Source organism: Phodopus roborovskii, unplaced genomic scaffold (genome assembly GCF_943737965.1).
Source record: "Phodopus roborovskii unplaced genomic scaffold, PHOROB, whole genome shotgun sequence".
In the NCBI taxonomy this organism is placed as follows: Eukaryota; Metazoa; Chordata; class Mammalia; order Rodentia; family Cricetidae; genus Phodopus; species Phodopus roborovskii.
In genome coordinates this window covers 14,191,325-14,216,928 of record NW_026126407.1, presented here as the reverse complement: position 1 = coordinate 14,216,928, position 25,604 = coordinate 14,191,325, and the positions used below count along the sequence as shown (strand labels likewise).

Here is a 25,604-nt window from a genome sequence, read left to right as displayed (position 1 = left end):
GCATCTCAAATTCCCAGCTTTCTACAGTTGGAAAAATGGTTTCGGACCCTGCTCATTTCTATATATACTTTTCCCTTGGCAATGACAAAAAAAAAAAAAAAAAAAAAAAAAAAAGCGTGGAAGGGGCCAGTTCTCAGCTTGCGGTGCTACTCACTCTCTTTCCAAATATAGAGAAAGAATGAGCCCAGGGGGTTAGTGGTGGCCTATAAAAGCCCAGGGGGTGGCTGCTCCTCTGTGGCTCACTCTGTCGTGGTCAGAGGTAAGTGACAGTGCTTTCCTTGTATCTCTTTTGGCCTTTGATGCTTTCACACCTGGTTCAGCCACTGCTCTGCGCTGTGGCCCTGCCTGGCTTTGTCACATGAGGTGGCCCTCGTTTCTCTTCTCAAGGTATTCTCAAAGAACATGTGTGAAGTGAGAGGTGAGGCTCAATGCCCTGATGCCGGTTGCCTTGAGCAGGTCAGGAGGCCTGGCCTCGCCTGCTAACAGACACTTTTATTGCCAGGGACTCAGTCCATTTAGAGTCCTTGTCCTATTCACATGGAATGATCTTGCAATTTGAAGACACTATCGGAGTGGGCTGGGAGAGCCACTGCCAGACAGTTGGCAGCTCTGCCTAGTTGGAGGACATGACCTGTCTGGTCCTCTAGCTTGCCTCAGGGCTGAGGCTCTTTCTAACATCTAGGCTTTTGTGTGTGAGAGTTGATTTTCATCAAGATCTGGTTCAACATAGAAGCAGAAACGGTGGCATCCCTAAGCATCTCTGTGTGGTGCTGTTGCAGGTCCTGTAGCTCCACAGCTGCTGCTGTTCTCTGCTGTCCTGTGGGTGTGACTCAGGTGAGGATCAGGGCGAGTCCCTGGGCTTTGAAGCCCTCAGGCAAACCCAGGCCACCCAGCAGCACTACTTTACCCCAGGGAGAGCTTAAACACAGACTAGGCTTCAGGGACCCAGAGAAAGTTCCTTCTTCCTTGGGGCTGTAGCCAGAGGCACCCATCACTTCCTTGTGGTTTTGTTTGTTTTTTAAAGACAGGATCTCACTATGTAGCTCTGGGTAGCCTAGAACTCATTAGATAGTCCAGGTTGGCTTCAAATTCACAGAGATCCCGCTGCCTCTGCCGCCTGACTATTCTTAGCGTGGGAAGAAGGAGCCATCTGAAAACAGTTCGAAACTGCCTCTTCCATTTGCTGTTCAGGGTTCTGTCTTTGAGAGATGCCTTTATTTATTTATTTTCCCATGGTATTTATTTTTGAATGGTCTGTCTACCATATGTGCATCTCAGAAGAGGAAAATGGAGTGTCAAGAGTGGCATAAAAAGCCCCTTCACAGGATTGAAAGAATCGAGACACTTGTATTAAACACACTCTACCTAGGCCCACAACGTAACAACTCAGCAAATAAGAGCACATTACATTTTCCCAGGACCGACTCCTTATGTGGAGCCCCACTGGGCATGGAACAGCCCAGATGTCCTCAACTCAGTCTGACAGTCTTTTATGCATGGCGGGGTAGGGGTGTGTGGCAGGTTGATATACTAGATTGAGTGGGAGGTTGCCTGCTTGCTGCCTGGCCAGGGAGCAGCTGGTCTGAATGCTGGGTTTGTTCTGCAGCTGACGCCATGAGTAGCGACTCTGAGATGGAAGTGTTCGGCATAGCCGCACCGTTTCTCCGCAAGTCAGAAAAGGAGCGGATCGAAGCCCAGAACCAGCCCTTTGATGCCAAAACCTACTGCTTTGTGGTTGACTCAAAGGAAGAATATGCCAAGGGGAAAATTAAGAGTAGCCAGGATGGGAAGGTCACCGTGGAGACGGAAGACAACAGGGTAAGGTGTTTGTTCTTTTTCTTCCTCAGCACTGACCCAGCTCCTCAAGTGGCTTTGCGGAAGACTACCTCCCCACCCTCCCCACCCTGCCCCACTTTCCCAGCCAGAGACTGGGCCTGGAAGTCAGCATCTGAAACAATGTTAGGTATCCAGACCCTGGGAGAAAGCAGAATGCCCAGGCCTCTGTAGCAGGATGGGAGATGGGCCCACTGGCATTTGACCAGAGCATTTAGTTTTGGGTGTCTTTTACCACTGTTTGCTTTGTCCTGGGCCAGAGGACCAGCTTCACTGTCTCAGGGGCTGAGTGTTTCTGGAACACCCGCTGTTTGTAGGTTCCCCCAGTTCTGTCAATGGTCATCTAACCAAGGAAGGTAAGGGACCCTAGAGGACCACAAGGTCAACGTCAAGAACCAGGCTCTCTGTAACTGGGCTGGGCTGGGCAATTGAGCCCACCACATCCTGTGGGAGCAAGTTGGGACTTTAGAAAATCCTGAATCTGGAAATGTTACAAGGAAGAAAACAAAAGAGGTGTGGGTATGGCCCAATGATAGAACATTGGCCCAGCGTGCACAGGGTCCTGGATTCAGTCACCACATGTGTGAGTATGTGTGTGATGGAGGCAGAAGATGCAAGAGGTGAAGGAAACGATGCCATTCAGTGAGCCCTGGTGCGGTCGGGGGAGGGCAGGACAAACATGGATGCTCACAGAAGGAATCTCTACATATTCCAGATGCAGAAGCTGAGGCTGCGCTTCCAAAGAAGGATGGAAGGCAGAAGCTAGACTCCATGCAGGGTTATAATGGAGTCTAGGGAGAACAGACTTGAGAGAGCACAGGAGAGCCCATGGCCCAGGGGGGCTTGAGGGAGGCAGGGAAGAAGACAGCTTTCCGGCCCCTACTGCTCAGGGGCTGGCTGTTTCCAGAGTCACTCAAAAGACAAGGGAGGGGCAGGGGCTGACAGGCCCATCTATAAGCTCTCCACAGGGGACAGCCCAGGGCTTGGTGGGGAAAGCAACCCTCCCAGATCAGAGATGCAGGGATGCTGCAGAAAGGGAAGGATGGGCCAGCAACTCTTCCTCGAGGGCATAGAAGGTGGTGAAGGAAGAAGGCTGGGGTCTCATCCTGGAAAGCTGCTTCTACAGGGCAGTGAAGTTGGCAGGCCCTGTGGGCACCAGCCAGGGACACAGTGTCTCTGACCCGGCCTGCTGCAGACACGCCCTAGGAGAACCACAGGGACAGCCGAACAGCTGCTTCCTTTGGCCCCCAATCTGTGTCACAGCCCCCACTTAGTCCCCAGAAGTCCTCCGTCATTACTTCTCTCTCTATCCCCCCACTCCCAATCAGAGAGAGACAATCAAAAGTCCTGAGTGGCCGGAACAGAGCACATGCTGTGCCACCACCATCTGTCATGGTAACCTTGGTTTCCCTCAGTGTCACCCAGGCATTTCTCCTGCTCACCTGGTTTGCAGTCTCTCCCAGGGTGCCACACACACACACACACACACACACAGCTCTCCAATGGCTAGGGAACATTAGACAAACCTCATGACTCTTCCGTTTCAGACCCTGGTGGTTAAACCAGAGGACGTGTATGCCATGAACCCCCCCAAGTTCGACAAGATCGAGGACATGGCCATGCTCACTCACCTGAACGAGCCCGCTGTGCTGTACAACCTCAAGGACCGCTACACATCCTGGATGATCTATGTCAGTGGCTACTTGCCAACAGGCTTTCCTGTGGCATCCGATGAGGGGTGAGGGTGGGGGAGGGAAGCCTTTGAAAGAGTCCTCTTTGGCCAAAAGAGAGGGAGTAGAGGAGAGAATAACAAGAAAGATGTGGAAAAAAGCAAGATATGGATGGGATAGGAAGGGCAAGGGCTGTAGGAAGGAAGGTGGGGAGGAGGGGAGTTATGGAGGAGGGGCCCTAAGGACAAGAAAGCTGAGGTCATGGTGGGGTCAGCATGGTACTAGCTGTGGGAGGGCTGGCTTCTTTCCTCTTTGAATTTCAGTTGCTTCATCCATCAGTACAAATCATCTCCTCTTTATGAGTTATCAAAAGAAGCCTAGGATAAGAGTAAAGGCTCTCTCTCTCTCTCTATATATATATATATATGTATATACATATATATATACATATACATATATACCTCTGTATATAAATATATTATATATGTATGTATACATGTATGTATATTAATGTATATAATGTACATGTATGTATGCATGTGTATATCTTTTTACTCCCACAGACCTATTCAGGCCTCTTTTGTGTCACCGTCAACCCGTACAAGTGGCTGCCGGTGTACAACCCTGAGGTGGTGGATGGCTACCGAGGCAAAAAGCGCCAGGAGGCCCCGCCCCACATCTTCTCCATCTCTGACAACGCCTACCAGTTCATGCTGACCGGTGTGTTTTTAAGAGAAAATATGGGGACGAGGAGTGGGAACTGGATAGGTTCAGGGTCACTGTGGTGCGAAGTTCTAGGGAAGGAGGGACAAAGAAGAAAAGAGGCTTTAGATCCTTGGGGGCCAGGGTGAGGAGTTTGTGTGTGACGTGGGTATTGGCTAGACATAGGATATGAATACTCTTAAGGATCAGAAACAAAGATTGACCATCTTAGATGGCTCAACCTCAGAGGACGGGAGGCCTCAGTTTTCATCAGGGCTTAATGTCTTTGAGTCTCATTATCAGGACAGAAGCTCTTTAAATCCCCACCTATGACTAAGCAGACAAACACAAAGTAAATCAGGAAATAAATGAAGGGAGAAAGGAATGGAGCAGCTGCAGCCTACTGCCTGCCTGATGGACACAACCTCTTTAGACATAGCCATCAGCTCTGTTTTTCTCTCCCTTTGACAGATCGTGAAAACCAGTCCATCTTGATCACGTGAGTATCCCCTGCTTAGAGAGGCTTGGCAGTTGGGGCCAAGGATGCCATTCCCTCAGCTCTGTTCATGAGATGGAGCTTTGGAGCAAAGCCCATGTTGAAAAGACAGGTTGGGGAATGGGTGAAAAAGCCTCAGAAAACTGGGGTTACCCATACTCAGATCAACTAAGGCAGTTGCCCAGGTCCTCTTCCCCTCTGGGTGACATCTTAGGGTGCTGGTTTATGAACAGGACTCCTTTCTTTGCCTTTCCATCCTTCTAAACAGCGGAGAATCCGGGGCCGGGAAGACTGTGAACACGAAGAGGGTCATCCAGTACTTTGCAACAATTGCAGCCACTGGAGATCTTGCCAAGAAAAAGGACTCCAAAATGAAGGTGGGGGAAGGGAGCAAGGAAAAGAGAGTGGGCTAGGGTGCAGGAGCCTGGGGGACAGCGTGTGGTTGACCACAGGTCCAGGTCCTGTGATGTCTTAGCAGATGAGACACAAGTACTTTAGAAGAGGGTGGATCTGGAGACAAGTCAGAGAGATTGTTCCTTCAGGGTGGTGTCACAGATAGCAGTCCAGAGCAGTGTGAGGAATACATGTCCCCCGACTCAGTGGACTGCAAGAGTCAAACAACCTAACTAACTGGAGGATCAAGTTAAAGCATGTCCACTCAAGAGATCCAGCCGCTGACAAGCTCAAGAGAGATGCAGAAGTGTTTCGAGAAGGTCACACTGCTTTCAGTTGTCAAGTAGAAGGGGGAAGCCCAGCATCCCTGGAGCAGCCAGGAAGCCAGGCAGGCAGGGAAAGCAGAACAGGTGATGATTATTATTTTTTTAAATCTTCATTTTGTGGCTTACAAAGACATGTTCCCTTCCTCTCGGGTTTTCTTGCTTAGGGGACTCTAGAAGATCAAATCATCAGCGCCAACCCCCTGCTGGAGGCCTTTGGCAATGCCAAGACCGTGAGGAATGACAACTCCTCTCGTTTTGTGAGTCTGCCCTTGAGTATGATGGAATCTTTAGCTTGCAGGGCAGTCAGGGTGCCTGAGCTTGGGGAACGAACAGAGAGCATGGGAAGGAGCAAATGCACCGGGCATGTGTATGTGAGGTTCAAAAACTCAATGCTGTAACTGAGTAACTGGGGATCAGGTCCCCAACAGACAGGGCTGTCCGTCTGGTAAGGGCTTTCTGGGACTTGAACACGTGAGCCAAAACTGCTGGGTAAAGAAAGGGACGAAGGGAAGGGTGGCTTGTTTCCTGCATGAGACTCTCCTACAGAGGACTCATGTGATAAGTGGGGAGACAGATAGGGAGAAGAGACATGTTATTAATAAGGGCATTAACCCAGAGGAAGGCGTTGGATATTACCTTAAGTACAATAGGAAGGAGTCTGTAAGCAGGTCCGGTCATGGTTTGGCACCCCAGTCATTTCATTAGTGAGATATGGGGAGCACAGGAGGAGGCAGACACACAAAATGGAACGAGGAAAGGGAGAGGGGAGGACACACTTCATACTGCGGAGGGAGAGGCTCCTCCGGGCAGTGCTCAGACAGCGGAAAGATCTGGTCCCCTCTCTCTCCGCACAGGGAAAATTCATCCGCATCCATTTCGGCACCACTGGGAAGCTGGCGTCTGCAGATATTGAAACTTGTAAGTACACTCAGTGGGACAAGTGAGCTCTCGCAGCCACAGAGAGCAGAGTGGGCCACAGGCCTGTGCTTCTATTCCAGATCTGCTGGAAAAATCCAGAGTCACCTTCCAGCTGAAGGCTGAGAGGAGCTACCACATCTTCTACCAGATTCTTTCCAACAAGAAGCCTGAGCTGATTGGTGAGGTCACGGGGTGGGGGTGGGGTGGGAAGCGGTGGAAGTGGTGGGTGGGCCTGGAGGGGAGGAGGAAGTCGATTTTGGGCTTTTGGATCATTAGACCCAGAAGAGTTAGTTGCATCTATAGGTGACTCTACAGGCAATGGAGACTTATATCAGCCGTGGGATATATGGCTTTTTAGACAGCAACTGTATCATTTCTCAGAATTATGTGGTATTCATGTGAGTATGTGTATAGAGGTGCATGTGTGTCTGTGGGTGTGCATTGTGAATACGGAGGCCTGAGACTGAATCTGGGTATCTTCCCCAATTTCTCTCAACCTTAATATTAAGGCAAGGTCCCTCACCAAGAGCTACTCTAGCTAGGACCCGATCTCTGCCTCCTTGGCGCTGGGATTACAGATAGACCCCTCCAACATTCACCTAGTTTTTATATGATTATTAGGGGGTATTCGAACTCTCTAGTCTTTATGCTTACACGGCAAGAACTTTACCTGCTGAGACCATCTTACAAACTTGACTGTACCGACTTGAAAAATGTGATCAGATGTGCTGTAATACGGCAAAATCATTATTGGTTCCACCGTACACTTTGAATAGTTAAGCGCTTAATGGTCCTTGAGCGCCCCCTTGTGTTTCAACAAAGAATTACTTTAGCTATGAAAGGCCAGCGTCCAGTTAGGTAGGGCCATTCTGCTTCTAGAGGCTGATAGAAGCTTCTGTGTTCACTACCTCCTGTACTTTACATCTGTACCAGCTAAGCCTTCTGGGCACCAGCCTGCAAACAGGTTTCCAGTTTCCAGCCACCTTTAGAAAAGGCTATCAGAAAAGGCCCCCAGCCTGGGCTCCTGTCCTGGCACATACTCATCCGGTTTTCCTTACTCACTGTCCACAACCTATGCTGGCATGCAACATTCATTTGCAAAGCAAAAAAGACAGAAATGTGTTTCCTAGGGTGGAGGCATGGAGGATTGCAAATGTTCCCACAGATTATGTTTTATGTCGTGACCACCGTCTAGACTCTAGAGAGTTCTACTTCTTCATTTAATTTTGACTCCAGTGGTTGAAGTCCCAGGTCAGAGCTCAGGAGCACAGTTCCACCCAGGGGGATTTTTCATGACATGCGTGTGAATTCCTCAAACATTGGTCATTTCAGAGTTGCTGCTGATCACGACCAACCCCTATGACTACCCGTTCATCAGCCAGGGTGAAATCCTGGTGGCCAGCATTGACGATGCTGAGGAGCTGCTGGCTACAGATGTAAGGAGGACCACAGAAAGGTGGGGGGAGCCTCCCTATGCTGAGGGTAATGGATAGACAAGCTGTTCCTTCCATCGCAGAGTGCCATTGACATCTTGGGCTTCACCCCAGAGGAGAAATCTGGACTTTACAAGCTGACAGGGGCCGTGATGCATTATGGCAACATGAAGTTCAAGCAGAAGCAGCGAGAGGAGCAAGCCGAGCCAGATGGCACGGAAGGTACGTTGTCACCATAGCAGGGTACAGAGCCTGAGCAGAGGGGTCATTCCCCTGGGGACACTCAGAGCCTCTTTTGAAAATGATTGATTTTTCTTCCCCTCTGGAAGGAGGAGGAACTTCTTCTGGGTCTGCAGAGTATAAGGAACCATCAGCATAAACTTAAAAGATCTTATTAGTTTTCTCTCTCTCTCTCTCTCTCTCTCTCTCTCTCTCTCTCTCTCTCTCTCTGTGTGTGTGTGTGTGTGTGTGTGTGTGTGTATAACTTTCAGGAGTCAGTTTTCTCCTTCCACAATACAGGTGCCTGGGATCAAACTCAGTTGCCAGGAGTGTTGATTGGTGGTGCCTCTACCTCCTGAGTCACCTCTCTGGTCCCTCCACTCATTTCTGCTGAGTTCTTAGAAAGGTCTTATTCCAGATGCAATGTGAAATGGCCAGGGCTTTCTGGAACCAAGTCCTGCTGCTTCATGAAATCTCCTACACTCTCTGAGCGATGTAGTGTCATTGGCCACACTTAGATATTTAAGGGATGTGCACAATGGAAAGATGCTGAGATGAAACATCCGGATGGCTTTCCTCCTACCTCACTGAACACGGTCTTTTCTTCCCGAGCAGTGGCCGACAAGACAGCCTACTTGATGGGCCTGAACTCTTCAGACCTCCTCAAAGCCCTGTGCTTTCCCAGAGTCAAAGTCGGGAATGAGTATGTTACAAAGGGCCAAACTGTGGACCAGGTAAGGAGCTGCCTGGAGGCCAGGAGGGGCCCGAGGACCGATGGTCACAGCCTTCTTACTAGTTTGCTGGCCTTTCCTCCCATAGGTTCATCATGCTGTGAATGCCCTCTCCAAGTCTGTTTATGAAAAACTCTTCTTGTGGATGGTCACTCGGATCAACCAGCAACTGGATACAAAGCTCCCGAGACAACACTTCATCGGGGTCTTGGACATTGCCGGTTTTGAAATTTTTGAGGTTGGTATTATGTATGTTTTCTTAGTTCTTCATAGAGGGAGTTTTCATAACCCCAAAGTGGGGGCACCAAGATGATTTTCTTGTAAGAAGGATAGGAAGTGTGAGTGAGTCAGTAGGGGGGAAATAGCATAGCATGACGGTTTGCATTGTTTTCAGACAGTTGAAGAGGTGAGGGAGATGGTTTAGTCAGTAAAGTGCCTCCTGCCTCAAAAGTAGGGAGCCAGAGTATGATGCTTACAATATATGCATTACAAAAAAAAAAAAAGCTGGACATGGTGGAGTGTTCTCAGCAGAAGAGACAGAGACATGCTGGGGCTCACTGGTTATTCAGCCTACCCTACTAGAAATTTCCAGGCCATTAAGAGATCTTGTTTCAATAATAATAATAATAATAATAATAATAATAATAATAATAATGTGAGTGGTGGATGTTGCTTGGGGAATGACATCCACAGTTTTCTTCTGGCCTCTACAGGTTCATATACATACATGTGTGTGCACCCATACAAATGTGTGTATATGTGAGCACACACACACATATGCAAATATATTACACAAGGCTGTAGATTTCCTTCAAGTGGAATTTTAAAGGATATCACCAAATACGTAAAATTGAGAAAAATCCAATGGAGAGCCAGAGAATTCGAAATTTGCCATTGATAGAATTATCTGACTTAGAAGCAAATGTGTAGTTGGTGTTCACCAGGTGGCAGCCATGCAGGCAGGAAGAAGGGAGGCTCAAAGTTTAGTTGAGAAGAAACAGAAGCCTGTGGGGCATGTAGATGCATAAACCCAAAATAAGTGCACCAAGAGGTGCCCAGAAGTAGGAGAAACATCTAGATGGGAGACGTGGTCAGAGGCAGGCCTAGAAGAATCATGACCAGCTCTGAAAACATAGATGAGCAGGTAGAACCCGATACAGGAGGAGGAGGAAGGCTGATGGAGTTTCATTTTGAAAGAGTTCTAATTTTTCATGTGAATGTTATATTTTGGTGTCAGTATAACAGCCTGGAGCAGTTGTGCATCAACTTCACCAATGAGAAACTGCAACAGTTTTTCAACCACCACATGTTCGTGCTGGAGCAGGAGGAGTACAAGAAGGAGGGCATCGAGTGGACCTTCATCGACTTCGGGATGGACCTGGCTGCCTGCATCGAGCTCATTGAGAAGGTATCCTACTCCGTCTGCTCTGAGCCCCCTTCCCATGTGCTCTGCTGTTTCTATTTACCCAGATGCCTTTGCCTCACCTTCAATCCAGCCAATGGGCATCTTCTCCATCCTGGAAGAGGAGTGCATGTTTCCCAAGGCGACAGACACCTCCTTCAAGAACAAGCTGTATGACCAGCACCTGGGAAAATCCAATAACTTCCAGAAGCCTAAGGTGGTCAAAGGCAAGGCCGAGGCCCACTTCTCCCTCATTCACTATGCGGGCACTGTGGACTACAATGTCTCAGGCTGGCTGGAGAAGAACAAGGACCCCCTGAATGAAACTGTAGTGGGGCTGTACCAGAAGTCTTCAAACAGACTCCTAGCACACCTCTATGCCACTTTTGCTACAACGGATGGTAAGTAGCAGACTCCAGTCATGGGGGTGGGACTTTGTCCTCAAGGATCACCTCCCTTTTTCCGCAGCATCCAAAAGACTTGGTAGATCTAGTGACAGTGCCTGCCCCCTTTTGTGTCTTACAGCTGACGGTGGGAAGAAGAAAGTGGCTAAGAAAAAAGGCTCTTCCTTCCAAACAGTCTCTGCACTTTTCAGGGTAAGAAACTTTAGAGTTACTCTGCTCACAGTTCACTTGAGTCATGGCAAAATGAGCAACATTGAGATCCTAGACTTGATTTATGCAAGGGTAGTCATGTTGCCTGAGTAGCAGTGCTGTCACGGAGTCAGGTCAATTGACTGACAGCCTGACAATGTACACGTGAAGTCTAACACATATGGGACCAAGATTTATTTCCATTACTTACTATAACTAGCAGGGGTGGCCAGCTACATACGTGAGTTCTCAGTTCCAGTTACCTAGCTGCCTTCAGGATGCCTGAAGGAGCTCCTCAGGCCCCAGTAGAGACAGACACCCTTTCTGTGGAAACCACTTTGTGGCTGGTGACCATCTTGCAACCTGGGAAAATGGGTGACATTTCTCTGTCCTTAGGACCAGAAGTGGTTCAGACTTCAGTGGTTTGTTGTTGTTGCTGTTTTTTGTTTGTTTGTTTGTTTGTTTTTTGTTTTGAATATGTAGTGAGATTTCTCAAGTATGGGACCCAACTCTATACACAAAATCCATCTGTATTCCATATAGGCCCACAGTTAGTATGAAGGTAATTTTACATGATATTTGAAGCATATTGCTGTTTTGTCTCCAGTAGGTGGGACACTCTTTTTGTGTGTCACGTTGGTACTCAAACGATTTCAGATTTATTTAAAAAAAAAAAAAAAAAAAAAAGGAAACGTTCAGGTTTTAGAGCATTTTAGATTTTCAAGCTAGGAATGTCCAACTCTGCCAGTTGTCTATATGTCTGGCTTTGGGACCATTCAAGGACAGAGTCAGTTTCACAATTCTTAAGTTGAAACCATATAGTTTTGTTTTCTCCACCATGCAAGTGTCTGCCTCTGTGGAAGTAGGCTGCCAAAGGCAATCCTTTTTCCTTTAGGAAAACCTGAACAAACTGATGTCCAACTTAAGAACCACTCATCCTCACTTTGTGCGCTGTATAATACCCAATGAGACCAAGACCCCAGGTGAGACACCCCCAGCCCTCCAGCGGCTGCTCAGTCCATAAGGGCTCCAAGGGAAACTCAGGTATCTGGTCTGTGTTCTCAGGGGCCATGGAACACAGCCTGGTCCTGCACCAGCTGAGGTGTAACGGTGTGCTGGAAGGCATCCGCATCTGCAGGAAGGGCTTCCCCAACAGGATCCTGTATGGGGACTTCAAACAAAGGTACATGGTCAAAATTCTTTGTTTGTCCTTTGGCGTGGATAAAGGCTGGAATTTGAGGGAAGAACTATCATAAGAAAAGACTCGTTTCAAAAGAGCAGTTGTGGTTGGTGTTCAGTGTGAGATAACCTACTCCTTGGACAGGGTTACATCCTTGTGTCTTCCACATTACCTTGGAACTTGTCTGCTATACAACAGGGAGGGGAAGAAAGCCCTGGCCTGAGAGATGCAAGGTCTTTGTTCCAGGTTACTATCTAGAGATGTGACTATGGGCAGGTTTCTTTACTTCCTGGGAACTAAGCTTTCTGGTCTATAGGAAGAGATGCCTTCAATCACCAGTCTTTGTCAACAGCCTGTGATTATTTCTGTGTTCACAATGGCAGATACCGAGTATTGAATGCCAGCGCCATCCCAGAGGGCCAGTTCATTGACAGCAAAAAAGCTTGTGAGAAGCTCTTGGCTTCCATCGACATCGACCACACACAGTACAAATTTGGACACACAAAGGTAGTGCGTCAATTCTGCCTCATGCTGTTAGCCTTTGTATATCCTCTTAACACAATGTGCCAGATGACTCATTCTCCTTACCCGTCCTTCGGAAGGTGTTCTTTAAGGCTGGCTTGCTTGGAACCCTGGAAGAGATGCGGGATGACCGCTTGGCCAAACTGATCACTCGGACTCAAGCCGTGTGCAGAGGGTTTCTCATGCGTATGGAATTCCAGAAGATGATGCAAAGGAGGTAGAAATGGGTCTTTGTTTAAGCAAGAGCTCTTTGGGAGAAGGGGGAAGAGAGAATCCCTTGTAGGAAATGAACAATAGCTTTCTTTTTTCTTCTCAAACTACTTTTTATTATTTTCTTTGTGTGTGTGTGTGTGTGTGTGTGTGTGTGTGTGTGTGTGTGTGTGAACATGTATGACAAGGCAAACATGTAGGGATCAGAGGACAACTTGCAGGAGTCAGTTCTTGCCGCCACCTTGTGGGGCCTAGGAATCAAAATCAGGCTGTCAGGCTTAGCATCAGGCACCTTTAGCTGCTGATACATCTTGCTGGTCCATGTTTTGTTTTCAGGGAGTCCATCTTCTGCATCCAGTACAACATCCGTGCCTTCATGAATGTTAAACATTGGCCTTGGATGAAGCTCTTCTTTAAGATCAAGCCCCTCCTGAAGAGCGCAGAGACTGAGAAGGAGATGGCCACCATGAAGGAAGAGTTCCAGAAAACCAAAGATGAGCTCGCCAAGTCAGAGGCAAAGAGGAAGGAGCTGGAGGAAAAGTTGGTCACTCTGGTACAAGAGAAGAATGATCTGCAACTTCAAGTACAGGCTGTATGTATTTCAGAATTTTGATTTCTTGTATTTCAGATTTGGTTACGATTTTGGGAAAGCTAGATTAATGTGGGTGGGTGCTGGGCTTTACTTGTAGTGCTTCATAGAGGACTTCGTATAGAATGAATGACAGCAGTACCTCAAACCTTCGCTCCATAAAGGGAATTGTGATTTCTTTTTAAAGGAGAGCGAAAATTTGTTGGATGCCGAGGAACGATGTGACCAGCTGATCAAAACCAAAATCCAGCTGGAGGCCAAAATCAAAGAGGTGACAGAGAGAGCTGAGGATGAAGAGGAGATCAATGCTGAGCTGACGGCCAAGAAGAGGAAGCTGGAGGATGAGTGCTCAGAGCTGAAGAAAGACATCGACGACCTCGAGCTGACACTGGCCAAGGTTGAGAAGGAGAAGCATGCCACAGAGAACAAGGTTGTCACTCTTCTGTTGTTTCTCTCCGGCTCGATGCACTCACTTCGAACCAAGCTCCTCTTCTAATAGTGCATGACTTCTTTTAGGTAAAAAACCTTACTGAGGAGCTGGCTGGGTTAGATGAGACCATTGCAAAGCTAACAAGAGAGAAGAAGGCTCTCCAAGAGGCCCATCAGCAGACCCTGGATGACCTCCAGGCTGAAGAAGACAAGGTCAACTCTCTGAGCAAGCTTAAGAGCAAGCTGGAGCAACAAGTGGATGATGTGAGCACAGGGTGTTAGTCTTGGGGGTCCTGAACCTTAGGGTGGGAGAGTCCTGGGCAGGGGTGGGAGCTGGTTTGCGCCCTTGGAAATCATTTGATCCTAAAGAGGAACTGATGCTTTTTTGCAGCTGGAGAGTTCTCTAGAACAAGAAAAGAAGCTACGTGTGGACCTGGAAAGGAACAAAAGGAAGCTGGAGGGGGACCTGAAGCTTGCCCAGGAGTCCATATTAGATCTGGAGAATGACAAGCAACAGCTGGATGAGAGGCTTAAGAAGTATGTCCCGCAAACATGGCTTCCACTCTGTGAGTGGCTGGGGATTCCATCCTCACGCATTCTCTGTGTCCTGTCACAGGAAGGACTTTGAGCACAGTCAGCTGCAAAGCAAAGTAGAAGACGAGCAGACACTGAGCCTCCAGCTTCAGAAGAAAATCAAAGAGTTACAGGTAGGAGGCTTTCAGCTCTCGCCTGCCCTTGTAGATGGCTCAGAAACATGGGTGGTGTCTGCTCAGAGCCATTTAGAGCAGGCAGGCTTAGGACTGTGTGGCTGCCAGCCTCATGGGACCTAACTCGGCCAGGCTGACATGGCAGTGGTGACAATGTGAACCATGTCCCCCAAACTTGCAATAAGATGCATGGAGGTGAATGGAGACATTTCTAGGACAGTGACCATTTGGTGTAGGAAAGATTCATTTGAAGGAAGATTAGCAGCACGTACATCTCTCTGCGGGGTAGGGGGCAGAGATCTGTGAGCAGATTCATCTGGTGGAGTAAAACCTCATCTGCTCTATCATCACTGTCAACTAATTTTATATAGTAATGGGTTTCTTCGTGCGAGTTCAGTGTGCACTAACTCAGTCCCCTCTCAAACACTTTCCCTACCTTCCTAACAGTCAGCAGTCACTGCTTCATATTCAGATTGACTCAAACAAACAAATTCTTCACATGAAAATGTGCATGACATGTTTTTCTGTGTCTAGTCACCTCCATTTTCCTGCAAATGGTAGGGTTTCATATTTGAGTAATATGCCACCATTTAAGTGAAGGATATTTTCTTCATGCTTTCATGGGTTGATGACACCTTGTTAGCTGTTGTGAATAGTCACCCTAAGAGTCTCTTAGGGGAACTGGCTGCTCCCTACAGGCTCGCATTGAGGAGCTGGAGGAAGAGATAGAGGCAGAGAGAGCCACCCGGGCCAAGACGGAAAAGCAGCGCAGTGACTATGCCCGCGAGCTGGAGGAGCTGAGTGAACGGCTGGAGGAGGCAGGAGGGGTCACCTCTACTCAGATTGAACTGAATAAGAAGCGTGAAGCCGAGTTCTTGAAGCTGCGCAGGGACCTGGAGGAGGCCACCCTGCAGCATGAGGCCACTGTGGCCACCCTGCGGAAGAAGCACGCGGACAGCACCGCCGAGTTGGCGGAGCAGATCGACAACCTGCAGCGCGTCAAGCAGAAGCTGGAGAAGGAGAAGAGCGAGTTCAAGCTGGAGATTGACGACCTCTCCAGCAGCGTGGAGAGCGTGTCCAAATCCAAGGTGAGGGGCCGGGTGGGCTCGTCCAGAGAGGACACCTGCCGCAGGTCAACCTAAGGGCGCCTACAGACCTCCCTCCCCCTTCCAATCCTCAGGCCAATCTGGAGAAGATATGCCGAACTCTGGAGGACCAGTTAAGTGAGGCGAGGGGCAAGAATGAGGAGACCCAGAGGAGCCTGAGTGAGCTGACTACACAGAAGTCACGGCTGCAGACTGAGGCGGGTGAGCCATGAGCAGGGGCAGGGTGGGGTGGGGTGTGGGGTGTGTGCTACTCTGGAGACTAGATGGCTCTAGTAGGGGTAGCACCTTTGCAAGAGAGAATGTTTTGTTTTGCTTTTGCTTTGCTTTGTTTTAAAGAAAGTGTCCCACTCTATAAACTTGACTGGCCTGGAAAACCCTATGTAGACCAGGCTGGCCTGGAACTTACAGAGATCTGCCTGCCTGTGCCTCCCTAGACCTGGCATTAAAGGCCAGTGCCAGTATACCTGCTGAGGAAGGGTTTCTAAAAACACATTTTAGAAGAAAGGTAATGGAAGCAATTCACAAAATAGGCTGTTCTGAACATCCAGGAGGAGAACACCCTGTCTAGTGAAAATAAAAAAGAAAGCAGATGGTCAAACTTCCATGATAATATAAACTTGCATCTGACAAAACCTGGATAGGACCGGAAGGAGGAACAGTGGCCTTTCTATTTCCTGCCCACTGACTGCATTCAGGAATTGCAGAGAATAAAGACAGAAATGGGCTGAACAGTGCAGGCTCATGGTGTAGTAACAATTGAGGGGACAATTTGGGCATTTATCCAGGAAATACAGCTCCAGCCAACACTGGCCCCTACCACAGGTCAATTGCTTCTTTGCTGTAGCCAAAGGCTAGCACAGGGAGAAAAGATAACCTTTGAACTACCTTCTAGGGTCATAAGCATCCTGCTTCTCTTCTGACTTCTGTATATACCCCGGCTGATCATATTCACCCAAGAGTCCAACTTCAAATTTCTAGAGGTGAAGACCTGTTGTTAAGGACACACCTAGGATCATCAGCCTCTAGGGAGGTGGGGAGATGCTCCAGGAGGTGTTCAAATTCATACAAGTTCTCCTGGCTTTTGCTGGCAGGGTCACGCCTGGCTTCCTGTAGCTTACAACAGTATTTTATCAGGGTGCCATTTCCTTTTCCTGGACACATCCATACTCTCTCAAGAGGAGGTCTCATCTCATTATTTGTCCCCTACCCCAATTAGCATAATTGAGTGAGTGAATGAATGAATGCATGCATGCATGAATGAACTATTTCCTCCCGACACAGGTGAGCTGAGTCGTCAACTGGAAGAGAAGGAAAGCATAGTGTCTCAGCTTTCCAGGAGCAAGCAAGCCTTTACTCAACAGATAGAGGAGCTCAAGAGGCAGCTGGAGGAAGAGAGCAAGGTACCCCTGCAAACTAAAAGCAAGATTGAAAAAAAAAAAAGTGACTTCGTTCAGCAGGACATACCTGGTTTGTGTGGCACCCATAGTCCTAATTGGGGCGTCCTTTTAATTTTTTTACAGGCCAAGAACGCGCTGGCCCACGCCCTGCAGTCCTCCCGCCATGACTGTGACCTGCTGCGGGAACAGTATGAGGAGGAGCAGGAAGGCAAAGCCGAGCTGCAGAGGGTGCTGTCCAAGGCCAACAGCGAGGTGGCCCAGTGGAGGACAAAATATGAGACGGATGCCATCCAGCGCACAGAGGAGCTGGAGGAGGCTAAGTAGGCGACTCAGACTAGAACCCTTAAGTTATCTCATGGCTCAGCACATTGGCTTTAGAGTGGAGTGGGATGAACTTAATGAACTTGTTTTGTTACTAGACATTTCCACGTCACGTCACGTGCGCATTAGCATAGTTCATTAAGACATCAACTCTGACCCTGGTTAGATCGGAGACAGGCCATTGCAGATGGGGGAGTCTCTTGGGGTTTATGTGCAGAGGCACAGGAGCCACGCGGATTAATGGCTCCAGTTTGATGAGCAGTGACGCTCAAGAAAACGGAACCTTAACAGTGCCTGTCTGCCTCCTTCTCATTTTCTTGAAGGAAAAAACTGGCTCAGCGTCTTCAGGATTCGGAGGAGCAGGTTGAGGCTGTGAATGCGAAGTGTGCTTCCTTGGAAAAGACCAAGCAGAGGCTGCAAGGGGAGGTGGAAGATCTGATGGTGGATGTAGAAAGAGCCAACTCCCTGGCAGCTGCTCTGGACAAGAAGCAGAGGAACTTTGACAAGGTGTGGGGCAGCTCCATGTTGGTTGAACTCCATGGTGTGAGGGGTGTGGGGGGCTGTGGGAGGAAGAGATCTGCTCCCTCCTCAGCCCTACTTTAGCACTGTGGTCTCAGGGAGATCCTTGAGCTTCACCAGGATCTTGTTTCTCCATCCATGATGTGGACATGGAATGGGGTGGGGCAGAGGCCCCCTTTGGGTGATTGTTTGTAGCAGTGAACCAATTCCCACAGTGCTCTAAGAACAAGATCTTTTCCATCTGCTCGTATGACCCATGTCTTTAGGTGGCTGATGTGAGACTCAGACATAGGTCCCTCCCTCCCTGTGTCAGACCAGTGCGATTTGAACAAACATCTTAATGAAATATTTCCAGAAGCTCAGGGGCATTTTTGTTTTAATTAGGAAAAGGATGATTATGTCTAGCTAATTTCTTCTCCAAGAATTCATTTGCTTTTTGAGTACAGCAATACTTGATTATCCCGAGTAAGTTAACAGAATGAAACCTTAGCTCATTCAGTAAGCTAGACCAGGCAGACAGCTGAGAGACCTAACTCTGAGCTCAGTCACCTCAGTGGTGACATTCTGTTAGAAGCTTGGCAGAGAGCTCACTAACAGCCTTCCATGATGATGTTGCAGGTGCTAGCTGAGTGGAAGACGAAGTGTGAGGAGAGCCAGGCAGAGCTGGAGGCGGCTCTGAAGGAGTCCCGATCCTTGAGCACCGAGCTCTTCAAACTGAAAAATGCCTACGAGGAAGCCTTGGATCAACTTGAAACTGTGAAAAGGGAGAATAAGAACTTAGAACGTAAGCGTTGCAAATGGTCTGAGATTGTGGGAAACCCTTCTTCTCACCCATCGTGACCAGAGCGTGTGGGGGCGGGTGAGGCCCCATCCTTCCCTCAGGTGCTCACATGGGCCCACTGCTGCACCTGTATAAAGTGTGCATGTTGACGAGCTGCTGTTTTGGGTCTCTCTATCCCGTGTCTTATGTCTGGGAAGCAGAGGTCCCCAGAGTTATAAAGAACTAGCAAAAGGCCTTGAGTGTGTGCTTTGCATTCCCGGGAACCTGTGCAGAGGTGTCCAGATGCAATGGGAACTTATTTCATTGCAGAAGAGATAGCAGATCTCACTGAACAAATTGCTGAGAATGGGAAAAGCATCCATGAGCTAGAGAAATCCAGAAAGCAGATGGAGCTGGAAAAGGCTGACATCCAAATGGCGCTGGAGGAAGCAGAGGTGAGCATGAGTGGGGAGGCAAAAACCGGAACAGAGGCAATGATGTGGGCTTGGGGGAGAGATGTTAACACTTCGCCTTTGGGGAATCATGATCCTAACACTCACTCTTTCTCCACGACGGTGAAGTCGAGTGACAGAGTGCCTCGGAGTTATCTTAAATTTATTGAAGAAAATCCCTACATTAAAATAGGTCTACACCTGAAAATTTACAAACCCTTAGCTGAAGTTAAAATAGCTGCTAAAGAGCTACCTGCTCCTAATCAATAGGATAAATGAATAACAGTGAAATGTCCCATTTCTGCACTGAAGGTAAGTTAGAGGTTTTTATTTAAAGGTAGCTTTGATTATTATTGAATTTGATTTAGGAATATCTCACTGGAGCCTTGCTGATCCAAGGTCATGTGGTTGGCCCTACAAGTAGTGCAGAAACTGTTCCTTTTGGTTTTGTCCTTTACAGGCAGCTCTTGAGCATGAAGAAGCCAAGATCCTCCGAATTCAGCTTGAACTGACCCAGGTGAAGTCAGAGATTGACAGGAAGATTGCTGAGAAGGATGAGGAGATTGAACAACTGAAGAGGAACTACCAGAGGACAGTGGAGACCATGCAAGGGGCCCTGGACGCTGAGGTGCGCAGCAGGAATGAGGCCATCCGGCTCAAGAAGAAGATGGAGGGTGACCTCAATGAGATTGAGATTCAGCTGAGCCATGCCAACCGCCAGGCTGCAGAGAACCTCAAGCACCTCCGGAATGTCCAGGGACAGCTGAAGGTGGAGGCAGCTCCCTGGGATGGGGATAAGAGGGGGCTTTTCCAGTGTCCAGATATGCAAAGACTAGGTGGGGCTCTTGGTCCTTGGCCCTCCATTTCACACACTTTTATCTTCTGGCTAGGACACCCAGCTGCACCTGGATGATGCTCTCCGGGGCCAGGAGGACCTGAAGGAGCAGCTGGCGATCGTGGAGCGCAGAGCCAACCTGCTGCAGGCTGAGGTGGAGGAGCTGCGGGCCACGCTGGAGCAGACGGAGCGGGCACGGAAGCTGGCAGAGCAGGAGCTGCTGGATTCCAACGAGAGGGTGCAGTTGTTGCACACCCAGGTGAGGGCAGGAGCATAGAGTATGAGGGTCATCCCCAGACACGCTGTCTGACGCTCCTTCCTCCTCCTCAGAACACCAGCCTCATTCACACCAAGAAGAAGCTGGAGACAGACCTCACACAGCTCCAGAGTGAGGTGGAGGATGCCAGCAGGGATGCAAGGAACGCAGAGGAGAAGGCCAAAAAGGCTATTACTGATGTGAGGCTCTTGCCCCCTCCCCCAATATGGCTACTGAGAGATTGTGCCTCATGAAAGCTCTCCTTCCCCGTAACCCTAGACATGCTCAGTAGAAGTCTACCCTTGTAGGACACTCATGAGGTACAGGCTGCCCCCAGACCATTCCCATTTCCCATCAAACTCACTGGTCCTCTCCTGTACTGTTAAAAGCCGACAGAGGGGTGGCAGTATACTATTCTTCTGTCTCTAAAGATGTGTGTTCTTTCATTTGGCTGCTGGAAATGAGACCCTCTGAGGGTACTGTCCCCTCACATCTTTTAACTTCCTGTGTCTTCAAGCTTTCTTTCTGGTTCTATAGCTGCAATGGCGCCACCTGCTGCCTTCTGAGGGAACACCACCTCAATGCCGTTTTACTTTCCCAGGAAAGCAAAGAAGGAATACAGATTCTTTACTTCTCAAATCCCTTCCCCGTGTAACTCTAGATAACAAGTTATCCCTTTCAAGTCTCAGGATCCTTTGAAACAATGTGGTGGTGATGACAAAATAAAGACCCCCTGGGGTTTGAACAGGTCCCAAGGAGAGCAGTTTCAGGACACTTTCTCACCTGATCCTTGTAGAGTTTCTTTTATGCATCTTATATCCCAGGTGTAGCTTTTTGTCCTGTTCCCAGGTGGGAAGTGAGATCACTCAGGGTCTTATCCTTTGACCTTTCTGCAAGCATGCTTTCTGGCCGGAATGCTGATTTCCACAGCTCCAAGGCTTTTGAGCCTTCTCCCTGAACACTTTGCTTTTCAGGCCGCCATGATGGCAGAGGAGCTGAAGAAGGAGCAGGACACCAGCGCCCACCTGGAGCGCATGAAGAAGAACCTGGAGCAGACGGTGAAGGACCTGCAGCACCGTCTAGACGAGGCGGAGCAGCTGGCGCTGAAGGGCGGCAAGAAGCAGATCCAGAAACTGGAGACGCGGGTACTAGCAGGGGGAAGCCCAGCCAAGCCCAGCTTCCCAGCCTACGCCACTCAAGGAACAGGTCTAGAATAATGTCCCAAACATCTCCCCAGATCAGAGAGCTGGAGTTTGAGCTGGAAGGGGAGCAGAAGAGGAATACAGAGTCTGTGAAGGGCCTGAGGAAGTACGAGCGTCGGGTCAAGGAGCTCACGTACCAGGTAGGTGAAAAGAACAACCTAATGGGAGTTTCCTCTCCAAGGTGTAAATGGCACTCCAAGTCTGGAATAGAATGGAACACTTGCACCCCCCCCCCCCAAACTGGCTAGGCCACGGTACAACACTGCCCTTCTCTAGCGGCATCCCCGCGTTCCTATTTGCAGAGTGAGGAGGACAGGAAGAATGTACTGAGATTGCAGGATCTGGTGGATAAACTTCAAGTGAAAGTCAAGTCCTACAAGAGGCAGGCTGAGGAGGCTGTAAGTCAGATGTTTGTGTGGCCGGCCCGTTTCCCACAGGGAGCCATGAGAGAGGGACATGCTGATTTCACCCGCTGGTCTCTTTGCCTGTAGGATGAACAAGCCAATGCTCATCTCACCAAGTTCCGGAAAGCCCAGCATGAGCTGGAGGAGGCTGAGGAACGTGCTGATATTGCGGAATCGCAAGTCAATAAACTGCGGGCTAAGACCCGGGACTTCACCTCCAGCAGGGTAAGCTGATCTGGGAAGTGCTCAAGAGAGCAGACACCTCTGAGCAGGAAGTTGCTGTGGGGAATCCTCTACTTCCCAGGTGGAGAATATCAAACTCAGAGAGAACTTTCTTTATATTCACTAGCCTGGGCGGAGCTCCACTAGAATCCTGGTCTGTAGCCCCCAAATAAAATACAGCACCTTCCAGAAAGCAGGTGAATCATTGTCCACTGAGCTATCTTTCAGCGCCCTCTGCCGGTATGACAGAGGCTGTTCAGGAGCGCCATCTAGAGGTGGCTGAAGGTGTCTGCAAATACTCTAACCTGCTCTTTCTGCCTACAAGAATCTCAGGCAATGTAGCGATCTCATGTGGGCTACCATACACCCTCCCAAGAACCCTAAATTCCCTGCATCCCACTGAAGTATACAAATGACTCCTTCATGTTTTCGGGAAGAGGGGTTCAGGAAATGTCTGTGCTGCTTGACTTGACTGGGAGCATCCACATTCTCTCTAGATGGTGGTCCATGAGAGTGAGGAGTAAGCGAGCCCCCCCTGACGCAGGGCAGAAGATATGCAGATGTGTATTTTCATGGCTCCTGGCGATCATGCCTAAGTTCCATGTGACTCTTTCCCACATGCAATAAAACTTGCCTTGTTTTCAAGTTGTTTTGTCTTGTGTGTTTCCCTCTTCCCCACATGGAAATGATTCCTCTTTTGGTAATTATTTTTATGAAATATCAGTAAGCAGATGACTTGGTAGATTAAATTGTTAAATTTGTGTGTATGTGTAGTGGGGTTGGCTTTTGGTTTAAATTTGAGACTAAAAATAGTTTTTAAAATACTTCTATGTTAGGCATTACTTCAGTGGGATGGGGGAGAGAGCTTTAAGAAACTCATCTATTAATATCACATAAGAGAAACACAAAGGTTGGTTTCAGGAATCCTTTGGAGGATTTCTCTCCTACACATTTTGCTAGGGAAATGCATCTTGAAATTGGTTAATAATGGTTGGGCTCTGTACACGATACAGATGAATTCGGTAGTGTTTGGTTCTTTCATGATCTCATAGGCCAGGGGTGTAGCTCAGTATTGGGACACTTACCTCACATACATGGGGCTCTGGGTTCAATCCCTGGCCACTATAAAAAATGCATTTTTTTTCTAAATAAGGAAGAGTTCAATCCATATCTCCCACTAAGTTCTGTTATCTTGGGTGCAATCTGCCTTATTTCAGAGCTGAATAAACAAACCACTCCCACATCCCCAGATGAACCTGACTTTTACCCAAAGAGTACAAATGTTTGGAGAAATGGACAACCATGAAGCTGATCAGGCAGCAGGGCAGAGCGCTCTAACCAGAAATGAGCTCAAAAAATAGGTGGTTATGAATACCCTCATCAGGAAGGGTTGCCAAGTCCCTCTTTCCTTACTGAGAACTAGAAGGTTCCGGGATGTCCCAGTTTAACTCGGGAGGGAAGTAAATGCCATGGGGCTTTTGACAGTGCTTGGGACCAGTCAGCACCTCTTGAGGTTTGTGGCTGTGGGGGCAGGAGGTCACTATTCTGCTTGGCCTTGTCCTTTTGGTGATTTCCAATCATTGTTCTCTAAGAACGCGTGGCTTTAATTTGTCTTCAGTACTTCATGGTGACACCATGGCTCCAAAGTGGCCTGGCTTCTGAGGCTGCTGTTACTAAGGAAATCACTGCACTGAGAAAAAGTCACTTCCACAGCCTGACCTGAGGTGGGGCCAGGAGAGCAATGGTCATTCGATTTTCTCAGAAGTTAGGGTTAGGAATGATGCTGTACTCTGCCTTCCGTGGGAGGCAGCAATGGAGAAGGCAAAGGAAACTTTGCCCCCAGGTATTCTAGGTAGTGAGTGAGGGAGAAGTGAGAGACCTGGGCTGTCACAGTTCTCATAAAAAGTGGGAGCCCTTAATGAATTGCTATCAGAAATAGAAAAAGATAAGGCCGCCAGACATTCTCTGCCTCCCCACACAATGGTGTGCATACTGTTGGTTGCAAAGATTCTCAACCAACAGTCTACACTGGGTCTAGATGGGATTACTACCAATTCAGGGAATTTAGGGTTATAAGATGTAACCAATAAATCCACGCTATCGGGAACTCACCTGAACAAATAATAGGGTTTAAAAACTAAACACAGTGCATATAACAATACAGAAGGGTAAGTGAGATTTGGCAGGCCTATAAGCCAATTGTACTGTGAGGACTTAAAAAAATTAACATTATGCTCTATTAAAAAATATTGTATGTGTACGTGTGCATGTGCCTACATACACACACACACACAGCACACTACACATACATCACACACACACACAGCACACTACACATACACCACACACACACACAGCACACTACACATACACCACACACACACAGCACACTACACATACACCACACACACACACACAGCACACTACACATACACCACACACACACAGCACACTACACATACACCACACACACACACACAGCACACTACACATACACCACACACACACAGCACACTACACATACACCACACACACACACACACACACACACACACACACACACACACACGCCTGAGGCTGTGTGGGATCACCAGTGAAATGTGTCATTTCACATGAAAACATAGTTTGGTGATGACCCTGGTGTTAGCCAGTGATTTTGTGAAGGATATATAGGTAGGAAAAATTTATTTTCTGAGAGTTACAAGTATCATGAATTTTATGAGCTTCCTTATTCCACAAAGCAAAGGATGCCCTCAGTTATAGATGAAAGCAGTCTCCTTCCAAATGAGGAGCAGCCATGACACACAAGCCTGAGAGGGGTAGCCCGCCCTGGCAAGGGAGACCAGGATGAACTCAGCCACTATTACTGCACTCTTACAAAGTGGACCGCAGTCACTTCTCACATCATCCTATAAAGATTCAACAGTGACGAGATGGGCCTTGTTATACTTGCTTACTTCAGAAGAAGAAGAGAAGGCATGTGGTAACCAAGGTCAAAATAGCAGAGCTGGCATTGTCTTTAGACTCCAAGGCCACTTTTACCCTGCAAAGCCTGTCTACAGGAGCAGCAGCCAAATCCTCAGTGGAAACACCCTGAGGAGGAGGGGCTGACGGAACCAGAAATGCCTTGGTTCTTTCTGACTGCTGACTCCGTTCACCCCTCCAGGCACTGCACTGTTAGCTTTTCTGCAGCCCAGCAGCGGGCTGAACCCCATCCTTGGGACTCTCCCTCACACAGACCATGGGGTCATTCATTAGGACGTGATGGTCATCATCTCATTTGTGACATCTGACATATCCCCCGCCAGTTTTTTTCCTCCCTTGGGTGGAATCCCATTGTCCCCAGATTTTAAGGACTAGTTCTAATTACTTTCCATCTCTTGAACAAGCCCATTTTTCTCTTTTATTTTTCTTCTGCTAGTCGGGTAAAGAATTGATTTATTTTTTTCTCCCTGTAATCCTCATATGATCCAGAAACTTCTGACTTGCCAAGTTCTTTATTGAATCTCAAATCTCCAAGCAGTAGATTACTTCTATTTTTATTACCTTTTGTATTTTTTTAATTATGAAAGAAATATATATTCAAGAAGAGGATTTTTAAAAGGCCTGTCGAGTATAAAGGGACTGACAGCTGGGGACTTCTTTATTTGGAGTGGCCACAGGCTTGATTTATTATTGGCAGATGGCCCCCTCTTAAGGAACCAAGGGACCAGCTTCTAATAGGAGTAACATGTCCTTATGTGGGTAGATGGAGCATCTTGCAGCCACTGGCAGCTG

At 48.3% G+C, this 25,604-nt stretch overlaps 1 protein-coding gene across 1 annotated transcript; it reads left to right on the top strand.

Annotated features, from left to right (window-relative positions):
- Positions 1-1,614: 1,614 nt before the first annotated feature.
- On the top strand, positions 1,615-22,366 carry LOC127219127 (myosin-3). Its single transcript, XM_051180375.1, has 39 exons — positions 1,615-1,818; positions 3,381-3,524; positions 4,067-4,223; positions 4,677-4,704; positions 4,970-5,078; positions 5,585-5,677; positions 6,275-6,338; positions 6,419-6,517; positions 7,671-7,774; positions 7,855-7,993; positions 8,606-8,724; positions 8,810-8,959; positions 9,959-10,129; positions 10,218-10,524; positions 10,649-10,719; positions 11,612-11,699; positions 11,782-11,899; positions 12,280-12,403; positions 12,499-12,635; positions 12,965-13,220; positions 13,405-13,647; positions 13,734-13,910; positions 14,038-14,183; positions 14,263-14,353; positions 15,052-15,441; positions 15,534-15,660; positions 16,741-16,859; positions 16,980-17,176; positions 17,501-17,684; positions 18,315-18,480; positions 18,787-18,911; positions 19,369-19,677; positions 19,799-20,002; positions 20,074-20,199; positions 20,974-21,144; positions 21,237-21,341; positions 21,504-21,599; positions 21,693-21,830; positions 22,325-22,366. The coding sequence occupies exons 1-39, from the start codon at positions 1,615-1,617 to the stop codon at positions 22,349-22,351; spliced, it is 5,823 nt and encodes a 1,940-aa protein (XP_051036332.1). The 3' UTR covers positions 22,352-22,366.
- The last annotated feature ends 3,238 nt before the right edge of the window (positions 22,367-25,604 follow it).